General features: G+C 41.7%; 1 protein-coding gene across 1 annotated transcript in view; it reads right to left on the minus strand.

Moving 5' to 3' along the window:
• The window catches only part of IPCEF1 (interaction protein for cytohesin exchange factors 1), a 178,735-nt gene that overhangs the window by 27,632 nt on the left and 128,950 nt on the right, over window positions 1-22,153 (minus strand). Inside the window, exons 8-10 of the mRNA XM_004477802.4 lie at window positions 20,936-20,994; window positions 19,550-19,638; window positions 8,186-8,555 (exon numbers count right to left, since the gene is read on the minus strand). Coding sequence (XP_004477859.1) covers window positions 8,186-8,555; window positions 19,550-19,638; window positions 20,936-20,994 — 518 coding nt within the window. The remainder of the gene's footprint in view (window positions 1-8,185; window positions 8,556-19,549; window positions 19,639-20,935; window positions 20,995-22,153) is intronic.

Here is a 22,153-nt window from a genome sequence, read left to right on the forward strand (position 1 = left end):
TTGGCACCAAGAGCTCCCCTTCTCTCTATACATATCTCCCTAGGTGATCCCGAATCACCCCATTCTTCACATACAATTAACAACTGTAGACCTCCAAGCCATCCCCTGAACCCCAAGATCCTCACTTGGGTTTCCGGAACGCATTTCAAAGTGAACACATCCAGAGCCTAATTCCTGATTCAGAGCTCCAAACAGCATGTCTTTCCCATTTCAGGAAATGATGAGTCCATTTTTCTAGACTTTCAGGTCAAAGTCTTTGAAATCATCCTTGACTCCCCTCCTTCTTTCACACCTCTCAGCTTTCCTTGAAATGTCTGCAGAGCTGACCAGTGCTCTAGAACTGTTGTAGAAGTTGAGAGAGGTTCATTTATTTGTGTATAGAAAGGCCAGGACTCAGGAATAATTTTGAGAAGGAGAAAGGATTTATTTAGGACCGGCCGGGATCAGAGCTTCTCATTCAAAATCAGGGCCTCAAACAAGATTTTTGAGTTCTTTTTATACAGAGGAAGGGCCAAATGGTTCTTTGTTTCAGTGCTCAATAAGCTTGAATTAATACATAGTTTTACATTCTAGGTGAGCTTTTAGCATGGACTTCATCCATTCCATGTAAGCTTTTAGCACATTTGGTTTGCATTTTCCCTGAATATTTAAAGTTTATAGAGTTTGCATAGCTAAATTGTTTCTCCAGGACTGGAGTCATTGCCATGGTTACCAAGGGCAGGGCTGCAGCTTCTCACAGTCCCACACGCACAGCTCGGGACACATACAGCTCAGGTTATCTACGAAGAGATGAACAGCCCCCTACCCACAGCCTACATCAGAACAAGCCTCCATCATCTCACCTCAACTGCTGCCAACAGCCTCCCAACAGGCCATCCCACTTTCACCTATGCCTCCTATTATCTGCTCTTTCCTAAAAGTCTGAGCAATCCTTTTAAAACCTAAGTCAGACGGTGTCACTCACTCCTAAAAACACTCCACAGCTAACCCATCTCACTCAGCGGGAGCTCAGAGAGAGTCCTCACCGTGACTCCACGTGCCCTGATTCCTTCCACCTCTTCTACCTCCTCTCCACATTCCTGCCCTCTGCTCCAGAACCTCTAGCACCCTCCTGTCTTCCATTCTACCAAGCACTCTTCACCCACAGGGCCTTTGCACTTAGAATTTTTTCCCTGGAAGGCTATTCCCCAGATTGATATTCCTTTGGCTCATTCTCTCCTTCCATTAGCTTTCTGCTCAAATGTCAACTTAGAGCACCTTCCGTGCAGCACACCCCACGTCCGCCCCTTACCCGAAAATGTCAGTGTCCCTATAACCACAGAAAATACTGTTTATTTGCTTGCTATCTCTTACAGCTTTTCCACCCAGTCTTTCTGCCATCTGTGTAAGCTCTATGAAGGTATATTTTGGTTTTTGGTTGCTTATTTTCCCAGAACATGACACAGTATTTGGCATATAAGAGGCATTCAATAATTATTGGTGAATGAATGAATTCAAACCCCAGCAAAGTGCCATAACCAAGAGATGCCATACGAATATTTAGATGCTTCTATTTCAGTCATTAGGGGGCCTGCACTATGGGTACAGAAAAGGCATGCCATATAATGATTGATTAAGAAATTAGTCTGGTTATATATGGCTTGGCTCCTATCACGTCAAACCCCACCTGTGTCTTACTGATGATTTCTTCTGAATTACTCTTAGATATTCAGGTGGTTAAAACCTCAGGCTCTGAAGTCAAACGGAACCACAATCCAGACACAACTTTCACTCTTGCAAGCTGTATGACCACCTTAAGTAATCTATTTAACCACTCTAAACCTCAGTTTCTGCATCTATAAACTAGAAGCAATAATTAAGCCCCTACTTCTAAGTTTGCAGTGTTGGTGAAACAGTGAAAGCTCTCCCTGTGAAGTCTGGCCCACCACAATCACCATTTCTGTCAATTTTGAACTGAAGAGCCTAGTGAGAGCAAGAAAAATAAATAGGAGAGAGAGTTATCAGAAAGGAAAAAAGCAAAACTATCGTCATTTGCAGACAGGATGTGAAAATCTCATTGGGGGAAGTGGATATGGCTCAACGAATAGAGCATCCGCCTACCACATGGGAGGTCCAGGGTTCAAACCCAGGGCCTCCTGACCCATGTGCTGAGCTGGCCCACACACAGTGCTGATGCACGCAAGGATGCCGTGCTACGCAGGGGTGCCCAAGCATAGGGGAACCCCACGTGCAAGAAATTGCCCTGTAAGGAGAGCCACCCAGTGCAAAAAAAAAGTGCAGCCTGCCCAGGAGTGGTACCATACACATGGAGAGCTGCCACAACCAAAAGAGACACAGATACTAGGTGCCGCTGACAAGAGTACAAGCAGACATAGAAGAACACACAGTGAGTGGACACAGAGAGTAGACAACTGAGGAGGGGGCGGGGAAGGGGAGAGAAATAAAAAACCAGAAAGTCTGACATTTCCTGGAGAGAATGTGGAATGCTCTCAACCACACTGGAGGGGATATGATTTCATAGACCCAATTGAGAAAACACCTGGAGGTCATCTAGTAAAGCTGAAGATATGCATAGTCCAAGGTGGGCAATTCCGAGTCTAGGGACATACCCCTAAGGAAGGCAGGCAGATGTGGACCACGGTACATCTGTAGGAACATCTCACAAGGTACTGCCACTGACAGTACTAAAATACTTGCAGTTTGTTAAAACAGCGGAGTACCATAACACAATGAGATGAACAAAGTCAGATACACAGAAAGGATGACACAGGAACTTCTAGAATGCAGGCTAATTTCCACTTCTTCACCTGAATGGTGACTACAAGGTTATTACACATACACATTTACTTATTATGTCTAATATATATTTTATATGCTTTTCTCTATATATATATATACATATATGTTACTTCTCACAATACTAAACAATCCTATGGAAGAGAAGAAATACTGAAGCATTTGAATATGCAAAAGAATCATGAGAGGATCTAGAGAACCAAGAATTTGATCAAACACACGAAGAAGTTACAAGAAAGAGGAAAAAAAAGGAAAACCACTCTGACAATAACTTTCAAAACCATCGAGGGCTCCTGGCTGCAGTGAGAACTTCTGTTTTGCTGCTGAACCACGGAGAAGGACATACCTGTGGCAGGTCACTTTGGTTCAGAGTGACTCAGAAAGAGATCAACCATCAAGAATGAAAATATGCCCTAGTTTTTCTCTTCCAGTGTTTCTTCCTATACTCCATACAAACAAAAGCAAATGCTGACGAAGTTTTGGTGAAGCACAATTAAACCAGACGTCCAACATGACTGACTTTCAGGACTTGCTTTTGTCACGACAGATGCACTTTTAGACTGGAAGGAATCTGACATTCCAGGCAGAAATTTGTGGCACTGAGCAATGGTGTCCTAGCGTGTTTGACAGCCAGGGTACGTCATTTTTTTAACCTCCTCTCCTCAACTGTTAATGTTCCTCTATATTTACAATCCTTAACCAGTAAATTTCCTTAGAGTACAGGAATCCTCTTTTACCTTTGTCTTAGTCAACCAAAAGGGTGCTGATGCAAAATACCAGAAATTGGTTGGTTTTTATAAATGGTATTTATTTGGGGTAGGAGCTTACAGATAGTAGGCCATAAAGCATAAGTTACTTCCCTCACCAAAGTCTATTGCCATGTGTTGGAGCAAAATGGCTGCCAACCTCTATGAGGGGTCAGGCTTCCTGGGTTCCTCACTTCCTGGGGCAGGCTTCTCTTTCCTCTGTGAGCTTACTTCCCAGGGCTCCAGCTTAAGGCTTCAGCATCAGACTCCAACATCAAAACTTCAACATCAGAAACCCCCAACTCTGTTCTTCACCATTCCTTTTATCTGTGATTCCCCACCCACCAAGGGGTGGAGACACAATGCCGTAATCATAACTCAATCATGCCCAGGTACAGATCAGATTACAAGCATAATTCAATACCAAATTTTGGAATTCATAACCATATCAAACTGCCACAACCTTATTCACATTTTCCATCATCACCTTCACGCATGACCTCAATTCCCTCTGCACAACCCTTCCAAACAATCATTGCCGCTCCATGTTTACAAACCTCCAAAGTCTTAGTTTACTCTTGTGAAGTCTACTCTTAGTTTACTCTTAGTAAAGTCTTTGGTTACTCTTGTCACCGTCTCTGAAACTCTTGCTCCACACACTTCACACCACCTCCCATTTACAATCTGAATTGTCAGCACCCAGACTGCATACAAATTTGGCTAATAATTATTAAATTCTGAAAATGGCTCGTTTATGTCCCTGTCCCGCCATCCCATGCTCATTCTAGAATGTATGGTTTTGACTTTGGTCTATTCACCATAATAGCTTTTTATTCAGCGTGTGGTCTACCCAACCCCCAGATTGATCTGGGTTGTACTTGGCAAAAATCCTTTGGAAACGCTGAGAATCAGTCTTGTTGGTGGGACCTTCATTCAGCTTTTCAGTGTCCGGGCGATCCTCTTGAGTGAGTATAAGTGCAACATTCTTCACATCATCAGTGGGAAGAGCACGTAGTACATAACTTATGCAGAGACACAGCGTGTGACTCATCATTACCCAGACATATACCATGATTGAGATAACCTTTTGCAAAAGAAAGGAACAGCAAGAGCAGCAGGAACTTTCCATGAGCCCAATCATCTCTTTTCCCACTACACTTTGTGGAAAGGTTTGGTGAAGAATCCCCAGAGCTCTCTCTCTCTGGAACTCCCAGGATAGAAAGGCAAAGGATGCAGTTAACTGCCTGCATTGTTTTCCAGACATCTTACACTGCAGAAGAGAGATGTCTCAAAGGAGATCTAAATTCACTATAAAATTCTAGCAACCACAATTTTAACTGCCTACCATGTGCAAAATATTGCCCTCATTGTCTAAATAAAAAGGTTATAATATATGTTGTCTTCTTGTTTCAAAACTCGGTTATTAACCTTAAAAATTTTTTTTCTAGGATAAAATTCACTTCCTCCTGAAAAATACATCTTAAAGGGCTCTAATTTTAAAATTCTAACTCCTATCTTGGACCATATCTAAACTTCAGTCCCTGCCATAAATTCACCCTGAGCTGTATCTCCAACACAGAAATTTCAGGGCTTTTATTGTTTTGATTGGCAGCTCCAAAACAATTTTTAGAAGTTACAAAAATGAAGAGCTACCTTTCTCCCCAAAGCACAAACACACCAATTTAAAAAAAAAAAAAACTATCGGCAATTTGATTACTCAATAGCATGTCATCACAAACAAAAGAAAAGATTGGGTTGCCGTTTCCATAGTGACTATTTTATGCAGTTTAGCTATTCTGGGAATTTAACCAAGGCCCAGGAGCAGGGGGAAATCATCAGCGAAAATTCTGTCACATACGGCAAATGCCAATACATCAGAGAGGGAAGAAAAATACTTTTATTTTCTCCTCTTTTCTGCTGAGAGAAATACCTTCACTCCAAGCTGTTGGAGGAAGTACCCCAGTTTGTGGGTTGATCTGCAAGCCAACTCAAAACTACACATTATAAGGTTTCCTCGCTCTTAGATTGAAAGAGCTGCTGGTCCCAGGTCAGCTCCATGGCACATACATTCCCAGAATAAAACTTGGTCATGAATCAGAAACATGCATCTTCCCAAGAATCTCAGGTTATGGCTCCCGAAGGAAAACTCTCCATCTGCAGAGCTATTCTTGGGAAAGAATGCAAATGGAATTGTATTTTCTACCATACATTTGAAGCCATGCCGATCCTGGTGTGGCATGTATGTGAGTGAGAGAGAAACTTTTACTGCTCTACTTATGGCCCAGCGAGGACAGTAAGAGTTTTGTAAACAGGCAAAGAATAGACATGATACTTTTTAATTATATTTATGAGGCCCCTCCAGTCTTTTACCCGCAAGGATCAAATTAGAGGTCATCGAGTTGAAGACACTTATATTCTCCTTTTAATACACCCTCACAAGAACCAAGCTTGTGATCAATAAGCAGTACAGTATCAATATGTATTGAAAACAGTGGTCTCCGAATGAATAAACACCTCCAGTGGCAAGGAACGTTTACTTTCCAAGGAGCCAATTCAATTTTGAATGGCCCTCAACACTGAAAAGAAGTTTACAGACTGAAAGGTTTATATTGATGTTAAAGTTCTTGAACTTGAAAGCTGTACTTATAGTGGTAAAACATAAGTGAATACCCTTGTTCTTAGGAAATGTACATGGAAGTACTATGTTCAAGGACCGTGATGTACAAAACCTACATTCAAATATTTAGGTGATATAGATGAGAGATAATTGATGGATAGATGGAGGGATGGATGGATAGATAGATAGAATAGATAAATGATGGATGGATACATAGATATAACGAAAGACAGATGATAGATATAGACAGATATATGTGATAGATAGATAATAGATGGATTGATTGGTACATAGATAGGTACATAGATAGATAGATAGATAGATAGATAGATAGATAGATAGATAGATAGATAGATAGATAGATAGATAGAGATAGATAATGGGTAGATAGATATAATGATGATGGATAGAGATATATAGGTATAGATGATAGATTGATAGATGGAGGAAGGAAGGAAAGAAGAATGGGAGGGAGGGAGGAGGAAAGGAAGGAAGGAAAGAAGGAAATGGCAAATGTGGTAAAATGTTAAAATTGGTGTACCTTGGTATCTATGGGGAGATATGTTAGAGTTCTCTGCATAGGTTTTGATTTTTTCAACTCAGTAAGTTTAATAGTATTTCAAAATAAAAAGTTTAAGGGAAAAAATCTTCCTTATACTGAACCTAAATCCCCCTCCTTTTCACTAGCACCACCCATCTCCGTTTTCTACTTCCTGGAGATACACCTTAACCCCAGCTCTTCTTCTCCATGATGGTACCTCATAGACCTGAGGACAGCCGCCGTCTGCTCTTTCCATCCCTCACAGTCCCAGTCTGGGCCCCACCCATTCACTCTACTCTTTCTCATATAAAATCGAGAGTTGGCCTGAATTACGGGAGCAAACAAAAATGCCAGCAGAGGCCAGCGGGTAACTCAGCTCTGTGAGCATCTTCAGGAAAGGCCCCAGAGCTGGGCCAGCCAAGGTGACCAGGAGGCTGGGACACCAGCCTGAGCCTTCAAACCCACACACAGCCGCACACACCACTCAACACCGACGCATGGACCATGCACATACATCACACACATGTGTCACACACACAGGGTCTGCCTGGGTGATCCTTGGCCTAAATTACCCTATCAGATATTCAGTTAATAAAAGGCACCTGAAAACTGGAGGGCTTAGAGAAACATCCAGTCCCTGCTTAGGCTGGGGGTGGGTGGGTAAGTGGTCAGTCACGGTGACCCTGGGAAATCCTGTCTCCTGTCCTACCTCTCGGTATTTCACAACCCATGAGCCACTCCCCATTCTCTCATTGCTCACTGTCTTGTATCAGGTAAGCTCTTTGGACACCAGAATGAAGAAGGCAGAGGAGGACCAAAAACACACATCACAGCTGAACAATCATCAGAGAAGTTAGTCCTGCATCAAAGATAAGGGCTGATTATCACACAGTATTAAGAAAACACATCGTTAATTTTACAACCATGAACTCTTTTTCTCGCGAAGATTTCAATGTTTCTCAACAGAATAACAGGTGCTCTCCTTTCATACCCTGTGCAGTGTGCATCCTCCAATTTGTGCGTCTTTCGGTTAAGCACACAGGCATATCAGGAACTGGCTAGCTAGAAACAGATCTTGTTTGCGGCTGTGGTCCAGGTAAGATAAGGAGCTGCTTTCAATCGGATTGGAATCACTGAGCTGACGTTATGAATTTCAGATGACAAAACCCTAATTTAATCACTGTAAGCTCCAGGGAATGGGACAGGGAATCAAAAGAGAAAGAAAGACCAAGTGTTTTTTCAATTTGGTGGAAAAGCATCATTTTATGAGCTCATGCATTGCAGTTCAAAGGCATTTGGTTAGTGATATTTATAGCTCATAATCAATGGCAGAGGAGTTGATTTCCTCATGTGTCATGTGTATGCATCTGAATGACTGAATCATCATTCATGAGTTACACACTCTTGTTATAGATCGGCATTAGCATTCCCCATAGACGGACAACTATCCATCTCTACAGAAAAGAAAACAATGTTTTTGTTTACCTCTGTCCGACCTCTTGGCTCCAGTAGGCTTGTCGGGGACAGTAAGATGGTCTAGGGTGCTACTCAACGAAGAAGTGTCACCACTAGATAAAGAGTTTAAAAATCCACTTTCTGACGTGGCAGAGCTGCCTTCTGGGGGCTGGCAACTGCTTGCTGTGGGGACAGGTGAGTGAAGCTGCGCCGCGAATGTTCGAGCTTGCCCCACGTCTTCAGCAGCCGAGGAGGGACTGACAGAGTGGAGCCGGGACTGCCTCTCCTTAGACGAGGAGGGAGAAAAACTGCTTGGCGTCTTGGCTGTGTTTTCCGAGGAAGAGAAAGAGCACGACATTTCACTCAATTTGGGTGAGGATGAAGATGCTTGCTGTGCATCCTAGTTTTCAAAAATAAAACCAAAAAAGAATAAAAGAAAACATGATTAAACCAGCATTCTCGACATTCTGTTTTCAATGACAATAACCCCCAGTGTTTCAAAAACAGGCCAATAACAACAGAGACAAGGATCGATATGTCTACCTGTATGCTAGGCCTTATAAAGCCATTTTTCAAAATCAATTTGTATAATTCTGAATTCACATCTTTATACCATGATTCCCCCTATTCTCCATTGAGCCCCAGAACCTTAAAAAGCTCCTTTGGGGATTAGAATACTGAATGACACCTTGAGCAAAAACAAATACCCTTCTCTCACTGAACTCACACGATTGAGCAAAAACTCTTGAGAAGGTGATGTAGCAGTTTGATATGGTTATGAATTCCAAAAACAGATACTGGATTATGTTTGTAACCTCATCTATACCTGGGCCTGATTGAGTTATGATTAGGGCTTTAATTGGGCCACGTCATTAGGGCATTGTCCCCGCCCCTTGGTGAATGGGGATTCACAGATAAAAGGCATAGCAAAGGACAGAGTTGAGGGTTTTCTGATGTTGGGTTTTGATGTCGGAGTTTGATGCTGAAGACTTAAGCTGGAGCCCTGGGAAGCCAGCACACAGAGGAAAGAGAAGCCAGCACCAGGAAGGAAGGAACCTTGAACCCAGAGAAAAGCAAGCCCCAGGAACGTAGGAACCCAGGAAGCCTGAACCTTCACAGACGTCGGCAGTCATCTTGCTCCAAATAGACTTTGGGGAGGGAAGTTACTTATGCTTTATGGCCTGGTATCTGTAAGCTCCTACCCCAAATAAATACCTTTTATAAAACCAACAAATTTCTGGTATTTTTGCATCAGCACTCCTTTGGCTGACTAATACAGGTGATTAAGAGGAAGATAGCAAGAGCTGGAGACAGACATGGCATAACACATGATTATATGGAGATCAGTGATGTGGGCAAGGCATATATATTTAAAGTCTCTAGTATTTTTCACTTATTCCTAAGCACATGGCCAATATCAGCTCATCACCCCGTAGATAAGTGAAATAATGTTAACTGGTCTCTCTTTAATAATTTTAAAAAACTTATTAAATTTCCACCATAGAAGACAAGAACCCATGTGCAAGCTCCTAATTCATTAAAGAGGATCCCAACATGGCACCATAGACTGTGAAAAGTGGGTTGATGACAGAAGTTCCTAATGCACAATCCAAGGGTGTTTGACGCTCCTAATCACATTCACCAGGCCACAGAAAAACACGGATGTAAGACCCCCTGTCCTCTCAGAGGAAGGACTTTATTTATTCTGACATTTTATCCCTGTTACATTTTGGTATTAAAATACATGCCTTCTCATGGAAAATGGTTATACAATAGTAGATAAAGCTTTTGTCTTTTCGGAGTTTTTTGGTAACATCCTATATAGCAAAATAAATATTTTGCCACTTTATGTTGTTCCTCCATTTTTTATTTTATTGGCCAATAAAATCCCCAAATTTAGGCACCACTGCTCTATGGGTCACCTTATATCTCTACAGAAGACAGAGAAGACATTTTATGGTTCAGCATCATTACTATGGGATCGCCCTCTGGGATACTCCTGTCAATTTCAAGCAGTCAAAATTACAAGAAAGTGGTAGGAAAGAGATTGCTGGAGGGAGGAAACTCAAGAGCCAACCAGGACCCTCTGCTAAACCCACAGAATCATTACAACCAACTCAGGACAGTTGACTTTGCTCCAAACAATAGAGCCCCAAGAATTTTGCAGGTTCTAAGCTCAGCATTCTGATGAGAAAAGCTAATGTGTATCCAACTGTCTACTACACATGGATTCCCAAAGAATCAATAAATCAACTTTTAAACAGCATGCCATTAGAATATCTAGTTAAGATACTAACTCATCACACACATGTTATCAATAATACTATATTTGCACAGATAGGAAAACTTTCTGTTAAGGATTCTGTCAGGTGGCTTGGGGATCAGTTGCCTTAAATCTCTCAGACCACTTAATAATTAAGAGATCAAAGAGCTGTAATTCACTAAATAATACCCTCGTGATCTGAAGGAGGTAATGCACGCCTACCCAACTATCCAAAATAAATGTCAACACCAGTTTCCTCACTGGCAATGTCTACAAAATAAATATTTGAAAAAAAAATCGATTCTGACTCAGTCTACAAATGTTCCACCACTGTGAGCTATTTAGTAAAACTCAGCTTCCACGTGGTCAGCTTTCTATTCTGAAAGGAGACCAGGCATGAGTTTTTCCTGTTGCTTCTGCTGATACGACTTTAATTTGATTCTAGGAAAATAGGTTATTTGAATGAAAGACTGAGCGCACAGCTGCTGCAGCACTTTCTGGAAGCCCTTCTGAGCCTCACAACTCTGTTTAAAGGGTGAAAGACAGACACATCACCCTGTTTTTCAGTAGGGCTCAAACATAGGGCAAATCTTTTGACCCATCTTTCCCAGGCATCGTGTAACATTTATACATTTGATTTTTTTTTTAGGAGGTACCAGGGGTTGAACCCAGGACTTCCTTATACATGGGAAGCAGGCACTCAACTACTGAGCTACATCAGCTCCCAATGAGAGGGTTTTTGTGTGTGTGTTTTATAGGAGGCAACAGGGATCGAACCTGGAACCTTGAACATGGGAAGGAGGCGCTCAACCACTTAAGCTACATCTGCTCCAATACACTTGATTTTAAAATGGAGAAAAGGGTAGTGAAGAAGAAAAGAAAAGAAAAAGATGGAATGGAGAGAACTGGAAAGAAGGGAAAAAGAAATGAGAAAAAGATTATGTGCCAGGATTAGATAAGAGTTTTCAATGAGACAAAATCCAGACCTGAGTGAAAGAGAGAGAGAGTGTGCTACATGAGAAGAAAGCTGTAGTTAATTTTTGCAACTCCTTTTTTTTGCATTTCTGCTGACACAGTCGGTAACAAATTAACAAAGAATGGTTTGGAGAGCCAGCTACCTGAAGAAACCCAACAGAGAAGTCTCTCATTTTCAGGATTTAGAGTTTTCCTGGGTGGTACGCAGGGACAGATGCTGGACACTGTATGTCCTGCCATGGCCCACTGGGTAGACTGGGGGAGAGTGTAAACTACAGTGTAAACTACTATCCATGTGGTGCAGCAGTGCTCCAAAATGTATTCACCAAATGCAATGAATGTGCCACGATGATTAAAGAGGTTGTTGATGTGGGAGGAGTGGGGTGAGGGGGGTGGGGGGTATATGGGGCCCTCTTATATTTTTTTAATGTAATATTGAAAAAAAAAAAACAAAGAAAAAAATGGCTTCCCGGCATACTCTGCAAATTTGCGATGGGTGATTTTTCCTAATCCCCGGATCAAGGAGAAACTGGTACCTTTCACAATGCAAAGTAGTCTCATAAAATTTTCTTGTGGGCTCAAAAAAATAAATTATTATTTTATTTAATTAGAGAGAATGATGGTATATGGTTTTATTTATTTCAGAACATCTGGGTTTTAAATATTTTTATTTTTAATGAGAAAATTAAAGGCATTTCGAAGATCTTGCTTTTAATCAACAGACTAGATATGATGATTAAATAAAATAATCAATATTGGTATTTTTCCCACTTTCTGTATAGGACATTTTTTATTCATTGAAGAAATTTTGCTCAATTACTTGACAAATGGCGGTTAGTGCTGAAGTCTTTTTCTTTACATTGTTTTAAAAACATGAGTTTGGCATGATAAAGAATAGTTTAAAATAGAAACCTAAAACTTGCAATTAAGAGGAAGTGAGTCACCATATAAATCTTAACCAACATTAGCCAAAGTATATGAAAAAAACGAAGGGAGGGAGGGAAAAAAGAGGGAGGGAAGAAAGAGGGAGAGAGGGAGGGGGGAAGGGAGGAAGGGAGGAAGGGAGGAAGGGAGGTGGGAAGGAAGGAAGGAAGGAAGAAGGGAAGAAGAAAATAAAGGAAAAACTTAAGAAAGGAAGGAAGGAAAAAGGAGGGAGGGAAGGAGAAAATAAAGGAAAAAAGACTAAACACAATGAAACCAATCAAGAAAAGAAGACTGGAAATCACACAGCTTTTCTTTCCTTTTATTGGCTGTATCAATAAAAACAAGCTAGTGGACTGCTGTTGAGCCTAGAAAGTACAATTTCTGTGTTTCCATCATATGCTAAGAAACGTAAGAAAAACAAAGACCTTGTAGACTCTATTCCTTCCCACCCACCCCCAGAACCCTCTGTCCAACCTTGGGCAGTGAGTTGAGAGAAGACCCATTCTTCCCTCCACTCTTAAAACTCCGCTGACCTTGAAGAAGCCACCTTCCCTCCCAGCCCTCGTCTACTTAGCTTCCTGCCTCCACCATCCCCCACCAGGCCATCCTCCAAACACCAAACAGATCACGAGATCAAACCTGCCGAAAGCCCTCTAAGGACTGCCCGTCCTAAGTAGTAAAGCGCCCACAGTCCTCATCAGAGCTGACAAGACCCACAGGCACGCGTCTCCTTCCATCTCTCTGCTCCCACCCACCTCTTTCCAGCCACATTGGCCCTCGGCACATCTCTGGTTCCTTGATCCTGGAAGGTTCTCCTTCCTCCTAGGCACCGAGAGGTGGCTGCCTCCTTCCCAGCATTGGGTTTCAACTCAAGTATCACATCCTCAGCAGGGTCTTACCTGACCCTGCTAGAACTCTCCATCCATGACCGCAGCCACTCCCTACCACATTGCCTATTTTATCTTCTTCATAGCATATATCAGCACCTGAAATGACTTGTTTGAAATATAAATTTACTGTCCCTCTTCCTCAACTTAGAACTTGAGGTGCTGAGGGAAAGAGACATTGTCTTATGCAGTTGAGTATTGCAGATGTGCAACAAGACCAAATACCTGGTTGAAACATGAGATTATTTAGTAGCTACCTGACAGACTCAGGTTTATCAAGAGGAGCCAATGATCTAACATAAAACAATATTCGTAATAAAGCCTAAATGGCTTGCAAATGTTACTCATGAGAGTGTTGACTTCTCTGGAAATTGACTTCCCCTTTCATGAAACGAATATGGGATTTTCAGGAGATTCAAACGAAATCACTCTTCTCAAAGCCATGTAAGCACCAGGCAAGTGTGAAGTCGACTCTTTCTAACACATTTGACATATCTGTGAAGGCTGTGGTTGAAGTCAAGATAACTACCCTCTCCCCTATCTTCTATCCATTAAATAAAGACCTGTGTAGTTTCAAATATGTGCTAGGCTTAGTCCTAAATGCTGTGGGTAAAGAAAAAAATACTGATACTGCCTCTGACCTTAAGAATTTAATCAAAAGAGAAATAAACCATATACACAGAACCCACAATACAGAGCAGGGAATGATAGCGACATGAAAAAGGTGCCAGGAAGGGGGCAGGGTTGAGACACTATATAGGAAATTCCAGAGAGAGCAGAATTATCCTGATTTAGAAGACTACAGAAGCTTTGATGAAGGAAGGCACATCTGAACCTGGTCTTGAAAGATATTTAGATGGCGGAACTGGGATGGAGGTGCGTGGTTCCTGCAAGTGGAGAAACTTTATAATTAAAGAGCAGGAAAGTAAGGAAAGCAAAGCACTTAGGAAGAGAGAGGCAGTTTATTTGGCTGCTGCCAAAAGAGGAAATCAGTAATGGAAGTTTGAAGAAAGCCCAAGGGCCTTAAAAACAGAGCCAAAGGATTCTTGAGTGAATTTGATAAGCACTGAGGAGTCGTCGGAAGGTTTTGTGCCAATGAATCATTATAATCAGAACCGGGCTTTGGGAAGACTAATTTGGAAGTGGTTTTTAAGAGGATAGAGAGACGAGGGGAAGGGGGAAAAAATACCCTATTTCAACAACCCAGGCCATAGCTGATGCTGTGACAGGTTGGCAAGAGGGGACATGCCTGGGAGAGGCTGTGGGACAGAGCTACCAAAAGAGAGCAGTGAGAAGACATGAACTGCCAAAGCAAAAGGCAAAAGAATAGAAAAGACTTCGAATCAGTTAAATATTCCACCATAAATCCTGAGGAGTGACGGTGACCATTTCTTTCAACCGCTTTGGACACGCCGTCACTGGCGTTTTTTCCATAAAACGTTCTCACTTGCAAGCATTTCTCTTGATAGCAAAACATCAAGCAGATTTTAGTTAAGCAGCTGTGCAAGTTTTGCCCTATTGAGATTAAATCCACTTCTAAAACTGATCCCCCCTCCCACGTACAGGCCAATGGGCCACGGTTTGCAGGTTTATTTTTACTTCTTGCTTCTTCGGTTTGCTTTAGTTGCTTTTCCCCCCATCATTTCAATAGAAGGAACTGGACTGCTGAGAGGCCCCAGAGTGCAAGGACTGGCGTGTTAAAATATCTCTCAGAGCTGCTTGAAGCTGGGCTTATGAATATTTATCTTCTCTGTTTCTCTCATAGCTGATCTACCCACTGGGCGGCCTAACTTCTAAATACATTTAACATCTGACCATTCCCTTTCTCAGGTACCCATCTGCTGTCTCCTGGTGACTTGCCCCCCTCCCCTGAAGTTTCCTTGCTTCTGTGGGACCCCCAGCCACAGAGCAGCCTGGGTGATCCTTTTACAGAGGAATTGGGTGCATCCCTCCACTGCTGGAGACCTGTCCAAGGCCTCCCTCACTGCTCAGGTCAAAGCTGGTAAACACGGGTCCTTACATGGCCGCCTCTACCCTCTGGCTTCACTTCAGCCCACTTCTCCTCATTCTGCTGCCCCAACACAAAGGACCCCTTGCTTCAGCATCTACAGCCAAGGAGGCCGGGACTTCACTTCTCCTGGGCTTGGAAATGCTTCACGCTACGTGTCCACCTGGCCCGTTCTCCTTCTTCCAAGTTCTTGGCTCAGATCTCAGTTCCCACCTCCCTTATTCGCTGCCGTCATCTGAGCTCCAACCCTAACCCTTCCTTTCTCCCTGTTTACCACCTTCTGCTGGCACAGCAGCTATTTCACTTACTTAGCCTGCTGGTTGCTGATATCCACCTCCCGCCACCAGCAGTTAAGCTCCGTAAAGGCGTGAATCATCGTCTGTTTTACTTCCTGAATGGAGCCAAGTACTTAACAGTGGCTAAATCAGTTATTAAATGAATGAGTAAGCATACATCAGGTCATCCCACGATGCTTTTCAAAATTAAAATAGAAGCAAAATATGGGAGAGTGTGAGCTCTTAAATCACTTGGTAACTTACAAAATCATCAGATTTGAAATGTGAATGAAGTTGGTTCCTTTTTTTGCTCTTTTGTGAACTTGTGGTATCAGGTATACTGACTTCTACCAATTATCTTTCCGATGAAATCTGCAAATTCCTATTTATTCTAAGCCTCCTAGCCAATAAGCCAGTTTAAATGCATCCCATTTCTAACTCCTCTTTGAATAAATGAATGTTCTCTCCAGTATCAGTCCTGTGAAGCTTTCTCAAGAAGGACACAAAAGCACCTCCTACTCAGGGATAACCCTAAAACATTTTTTAGCTTCTTGTGGAATGTGGTTCAGCCCCTTTGAAGCAGAAGCCCAGATGAGTCTGACGCTGAAGTTATACTAAACTGCTTAGCCTTATTCTGTAGCGATTAGAATGACTGGAGGCTACATTAAATGTTTAAAGATATTAAAACATCTTCGCAAGTTAATTTTCCAGGAGAGAATTACTTTATACCTCCAAGTTCATCATCCCAAAATGAAAGTTCATTACCCAAAATATTTTAGGAAGAAAGTACATGGAAAAAAATTTTTTTCTTCCCAGGTTTGTCTATCTCAATTCTGTCTGGCCTCTACTAGACTGCGCCAAAATAATAACTTGATTCACACTCTGGATGAAAGTTACCATGATTTTTCTAATCTCATCTGTTTAAGTAAAGAGCAAAAATGTTATTTTAATCAAGTGCCTTGCGTGTCTGTCTTTCAAAAACAAGAGAAAACAAAAACAAAATCTGCTCGGGAAATATGTGAGCAGGAGAAACATATTCTGTTTCTATGGGGAAACAACTCTACCAGTTCAGCATGTTTCTGGCTAATTCCAATATATTTCTTTAGAAAAAAAAATAGCCTTTAGTGGTCTGCCAAATAAGGTTCAACTCGGGGCTTTTAAAAACTAACATTTGACGGATGAATCAGAAAATTCTAAAGAATCCTGTGACTTCAGCCACCTAACCTAGTGTTCTCAGAAGTCTCCCTTCCATTTCTGTTATGAAAGGAGCATTTGCTGAGAACCTGATGCAACCACAGGGCAGCCTGTCATTGCAGAAAGCAGTTGAGCTGTGACCCTACATCTAATTTGGTTGTTTTTACTTTCGCCATGTACAGTTGTAGATGCCTGACAATGCCCTCGGTAGTCTGTGATCCCAGTTTGCCATTACGAACTGGAAATCACTGGACTTTAGAGCTAAAATAAATCCCAGGACAGTCAGGGGTCGGATGGGAGGGAGAGCGGATTTCTGGAAAAGACGGCAGAACAACCAACCAAATTCCTTTGTGTTTCAGGTTAAAATAAGACAGAGAGAGAGAGAAGGAGAACGAGAAAGAGAATGGAGTGGGGGAGGAAGGAGAGAGGAAGAAGGAGAGAGAAGGAGAGAAACTAACAAAATAGATGCTTCTCTACCAAACCACCAGCAAGAAACACTTTTTGAAGACCTACTCTGCACAAGGTTGATGATTCTTTGGGAACAAAGAGGGTAACCTTCATCAAAAAAAGTTGCTAAAAGCTGGAATACACTGTAGGGTCTGAAGTTCCTACATTCGCATAATCTCAAGAATATAAAGGCCTTTTCTAAATTCAGAAAGATTACTTTAAGGAAAAGTTATGGACATATTAAAAATGAATGTATCAGGGAGCAGATGTGGCTCAAGTGGCTAAGCACCCATTTCCCATAAAGGTGGTCCCGGGTTCGGTCCACATTGCCTCCTAAAAAACAAACAAACAAACAAAAAACAACTCAGGGGAACTGATGAGGCTCAGTGATTGAGCACCGGCTTCCCACACGTAAGGTTCCAGGTTCAATCCCCAGCCCCGGTACCTCAAAAAAAAAAAAGAAAAATCTATTTTATGTCTAGTTCAAAAATCAATCTAAATTTTACCGATGTTCAGAGTTGAATTTTATTATAGCTTGCTTAATTTTGGCGAATTTGAATAGCCAAATCTCTTCAATAGGGATTTTAATAAGCACTTTCATTCTACAAATATTTATTTCTGCTCTTGGCCACGTGTCGAATGACAAAAGTGCTCAGAGTTCTCTGTTGACAGTGTGTAAAAATAGGTAAGAGGTCGTTGTTTAAATGATCACTTTAACATGTGAAGTCCAGAAACTGAAAAAACACAAGTAAAAGTGAAAAATTTTACCACCAAAAAAAGAGAGAAAATTCTGACCCAAAGTTCTGGTGCACGGACGAGTGCTGTGCACGGACGAGTGCTGTGCCCTGTTAGAATGCTGTGGTTATTGGGGTACATGGGGTACAAGACTGGGGGATCATGGAAGGACGTACTACAGAGCCAGACAGCCAGGGACACCCCACTGTGCGCTCCATTCATTTATCTGGCCAGACCATTCTACCTCTCTGACCTCAGTTTCTGTACCCATAAGAGAGGGATGAAAAATAATCACTGTCTCATAACCCAGGGGTGGGAAACCATTTTTAAACCAGAAACAAAAGAATGTGATCAATAAACATGATACATTACAATCTAGATCATCTGTTTACAAAAATCAAAAGCCGTGGAGTCAGTTATAACTGACAAAGTCCTAATATAGAGAATAAAAAAGAAATCGAATAACCTTTTAAAAATCATCATTATCATAAAGACAGTCAAAACTGGGCAAAAGACTTTAGAAAAGAGGAAATCCCATGGGCCAGGACACAATGAAAGGGTGCTTGGTTGCATCAGTAATCAGAGAAATGCACATTATAGGATTGGCTGTCTGAGGGTTGTTTGGGGAATTAAATGATCATATATTTAAAGTACTGAGCATAAGATCTGGCACACGGGAGGGGCTAAGCAGAATTCACTGGCTTTCTGGTGACGCTTTTCTGACCCATTCAGTGGCCAGCACTATGATACTAATGAGCTTCCAAACAGCAAACCCTTCTCCATAGCCTCAGAATCCACTGAAAACCAGCCCCACTGGATGCATGCAAAGCTTAGCATCCAACTGGGACTCATTTCTGTTGAATGTGTAGACTCATTCCACTTGTGGGTTGTTGTTTTTTTAAGTAATCATTTTTTTTTTTAATTTCTCTCCGCTTCCCCTGCTCCCCAGTTGTCTGAGTCCATTCACTGTGTGTTCTTCTGTGTCCACTTGTATTCTTGTCAGTGGCATCGGGAATCTGTGTCTCTCTTTGTTGCGTCATCTGGCTGCGTCAGCTCTCCGTGTGTGCGGTGCCACTCCTGGGCAGGCTGTGCTTTCCTTGCACGGGGCAACTATCCTTGTGGGGCGCACTCCTTGTGCGTGAGGCCCCCCTATGCAGGGGACACCCCTGTTTGGCACGGCACTCCTTGCGCATATCAGCACTGCATGTGGGCCAGCTCATCACATGGGTCAGGAGGCCCTGGGTTTGAACCGTGGACCTCCCATGTGGTAGGCGGATGCTCTATCCATTGAGCCAAATCCGCTTCCACTTGTGGATTTAAAGCACTAACTTCACTCCTGGGTTCCCGCTACCTTTCTGATTCTCATTTTCTCTTTAGGCTATCTTCCTCATCCCCTTTAAATTCACTTTACACTTTTCCTCTAGGCATGGCATGTTCAATTCTTTCCATAGGCAGGGAGGGTATTTTAAAAGCAAGCCTTTGCAGGCTGTGACCCTGAATTCACTGAGCCTAATGATATGTCCATAGTTCCTGCACAAATAAACCAGTGGGTTGCTTTGGAGAATTGCACTTGCTCTTTGGCAGGTACCTGGATTTGGGCTATTCTAATAATTCATTGGCCAAGGTAGCTTCTACCGGGGGGAAGGAATGGCCTCCACGCAGCTGTTGGGTCACAGCTGTACATACCAAAGCAGGCAGAGTCTCCGAGGAGTTCGGAGCGTGGGAAGACTCCGTGGCAAGCTCCGGATCTTCCTGCTCGCTTTCACTGTAGCATTCTACAAGAAAAATGAAAATGCTTCAGGTTCTCAAACCACCATCGCTCCCTCCCTATTGCACGAGCAGAGGTTTTTCTCCATCTGGTATTGCAATTTCAAGCCAATTTGCAAAGTATTTATCTGGTGAACTCCCTGATGCAGGGAAACGACATGAGGGTGAGAATGAATGGCCAAGTCAAGACTTCTGTCCTCCAAGACTGCCGGAACTAGGAAAGAGAACTGTAGCTCAGGTTAAATAAAATAATACCCCCAAAGAGGTGTGAACCATATTCTAAAAGAGGATAAGATCAGTAATGATGAATTATGATCAGAGGAATCATAATGAGCTAAAACTGGCAAGATAAGTAAGCCATCAACAGTGCAAGAGGGAGGGGATACCAGCTGCCAGGAAAGCAGGCTGAGCCAAATGGATGGAGACCCCCGGAAGAGGAAACTGAAAGACATGTCATAGAAGGCCTTAAACACCTAGGGAAGGTAGTGTAGTTTTTTTTTTTTCTCACAATTTATAAATGTATTTTAAAAATATAGAGGCTGTTTAAAATACAGCAGGAAAAGAGGACCAGAAACTGGTTTTAGCACACTGATTTCACAGTGTTACAGTCTCTTCTTCATTGTTTTAAATCAAGGTGCCATTTTTTCATCTATAAGACACTATGCTTTTATCAAAAATGGAACTCTCTACTTCCATTTCTCTGCTCTTCTGTGGTCTGAGCATGTTAGCAACAGCACCAGCTCCATGGCCACAGCACCCAGTGCTTTCCTCTTCCCCCCACTACCATCATCACTACGAATTAGACTCCAGCTTTTGAACCCTGACAGCTAGAGACTGAGCTATAAAACACAGCCTGTGTCACAGTCTTTCAGGCTGCTAACACACTCTCAGGGCAATTGGTCTCATCATACACCTAATGGAAATGTTAAAATATCAGAGAGGAAAGAGTGGGCTAGAGGTTATCTGACTCGACCCTGAATAGCTCCGTGAAATGCAGGTCTATGACTAAGAAGTCAGGGAAGCGGGGCAATGAGACATTTGCTTTGGCAATTGTCTGATATGTCAGCAAAGCCTGGAGCCACTCAAGTGTGGGCGAAGTGTGAAGAGCATTCGTAGCCAGCAGGAAAGCGGGATTCCATGGTGGTTAGGCTGTGTGAATATATCTGCCTCTACATGATCATTTTAAATGCCAAAGTATGTTTCATAAGGATCAGCCTATGCATAGAACTTGACTTTGGTGTTTCATCCCATTGCAGATATTCGGAGCGTCTTGCTGAATTTTCAGAAATTTAGAACAGGGCATACCTTCATCCTTTGCAGTGGCGGCATGATGAATTACAGCTAATCCAAGTTTATTTAACCACCTAAAATTCAAATAGAATGTAAATAAGTAAATGTTTAGCCACAAAGATTGCTCCCCGGACCCTTTACCTTCCCCTTACAAGCTAGAGGAAGGTCTTGTGCCAGACTTTGTAATGAAATTAAAGCATAATTCTACTGTCACTCGGAACATTTCTAGAAATAGCAAAAATTCATGGCATCAAAACTAAGTCCTCCGGTTCAGTAGTACTTTCTCTGTCCTCAGGACCTCCTTCATAAAATACAAGACAAGATGGCCCATTAAGGAGTTGGTTAATAGGGGCAACTAAACTAGATTCTCTAACTCTATGATCAAATATAGCTTCTCTTGTAATTGTGCATTTGAAATTTTAGCAACCATCAAAATCTTTATCTTTTAATTTAGGAACTTGACACAACACATAGTTGTATCTCCCTAATTCCTAAAAAGGTCAGTTTATTTCAGAAAGAATAAAGACAATTCATTTTTAACCAAGAAGATTTATACTTCTATCAATAAAAGATTTGGCTAGAACTTGGCTGATATTCCTAAGCTGGTGCAAATTTTCATTCCCTGCAGAATTTTGAGTAAGGTAAAAATTGACGATGCCCTATCTTTTATTGATTTACTATTTTATTGGCAGCAAATTCCCGTTAAACATCAGTAACAAAATAGAACTATGCAAACCTTAAAGAGCTCCAACTTGGTTTATGACTTTGGGTTTATTGTTCCTTTACAGGGATTTATTTATGGCAATATTTTAAAACATAAATTTTGAATAAGACAAGATCCAAAATGTATGTTTATATGTTCCTAACTATGCAATCATATAATTAAAGGGAAAAACATTATTTGGGGGGAATATTCTATATTTTCTAACACTCCATAATAAGTATTCATTAACTGTATAGGAGAAAATATATAATGGATTTGATTTTTTTAAATTAAAAAAAAAAATAGGACTTTATACAAGAAGGAAGATGAGCTCCAATTTCTTTTACAAAGACTTGTCTAGCATCCTGGTAAACATGAGTCCTCTAATGGCCAAGTAAAACAGATCACACCATAGGAACCAAAATGCTGATCAAGGCCCAATAAAATAATAGACAAAGCAAAGAACATAAAATTATCGAGGAAGTACAAAAGGTTAATAAACAGGGAAAAATTTCTCAGCCTCAACAAAT

Source organism: Dasypus novemcinctus, chromosome 28, assembly GCF_030445035.2.
Source record: "Dasypus novemcinctus isolate mDasNov1 chromosome 28, mDasNov1.1.hap2, whole genome shotgun sequence".
Taxonomy (NCBI): domain Eukaryota; kingdom Metazoa; phylum Chordata; class Mammalia; order Cingulata; family Dasypodidae; genus Dasypus; species Dasypus novemcinctus.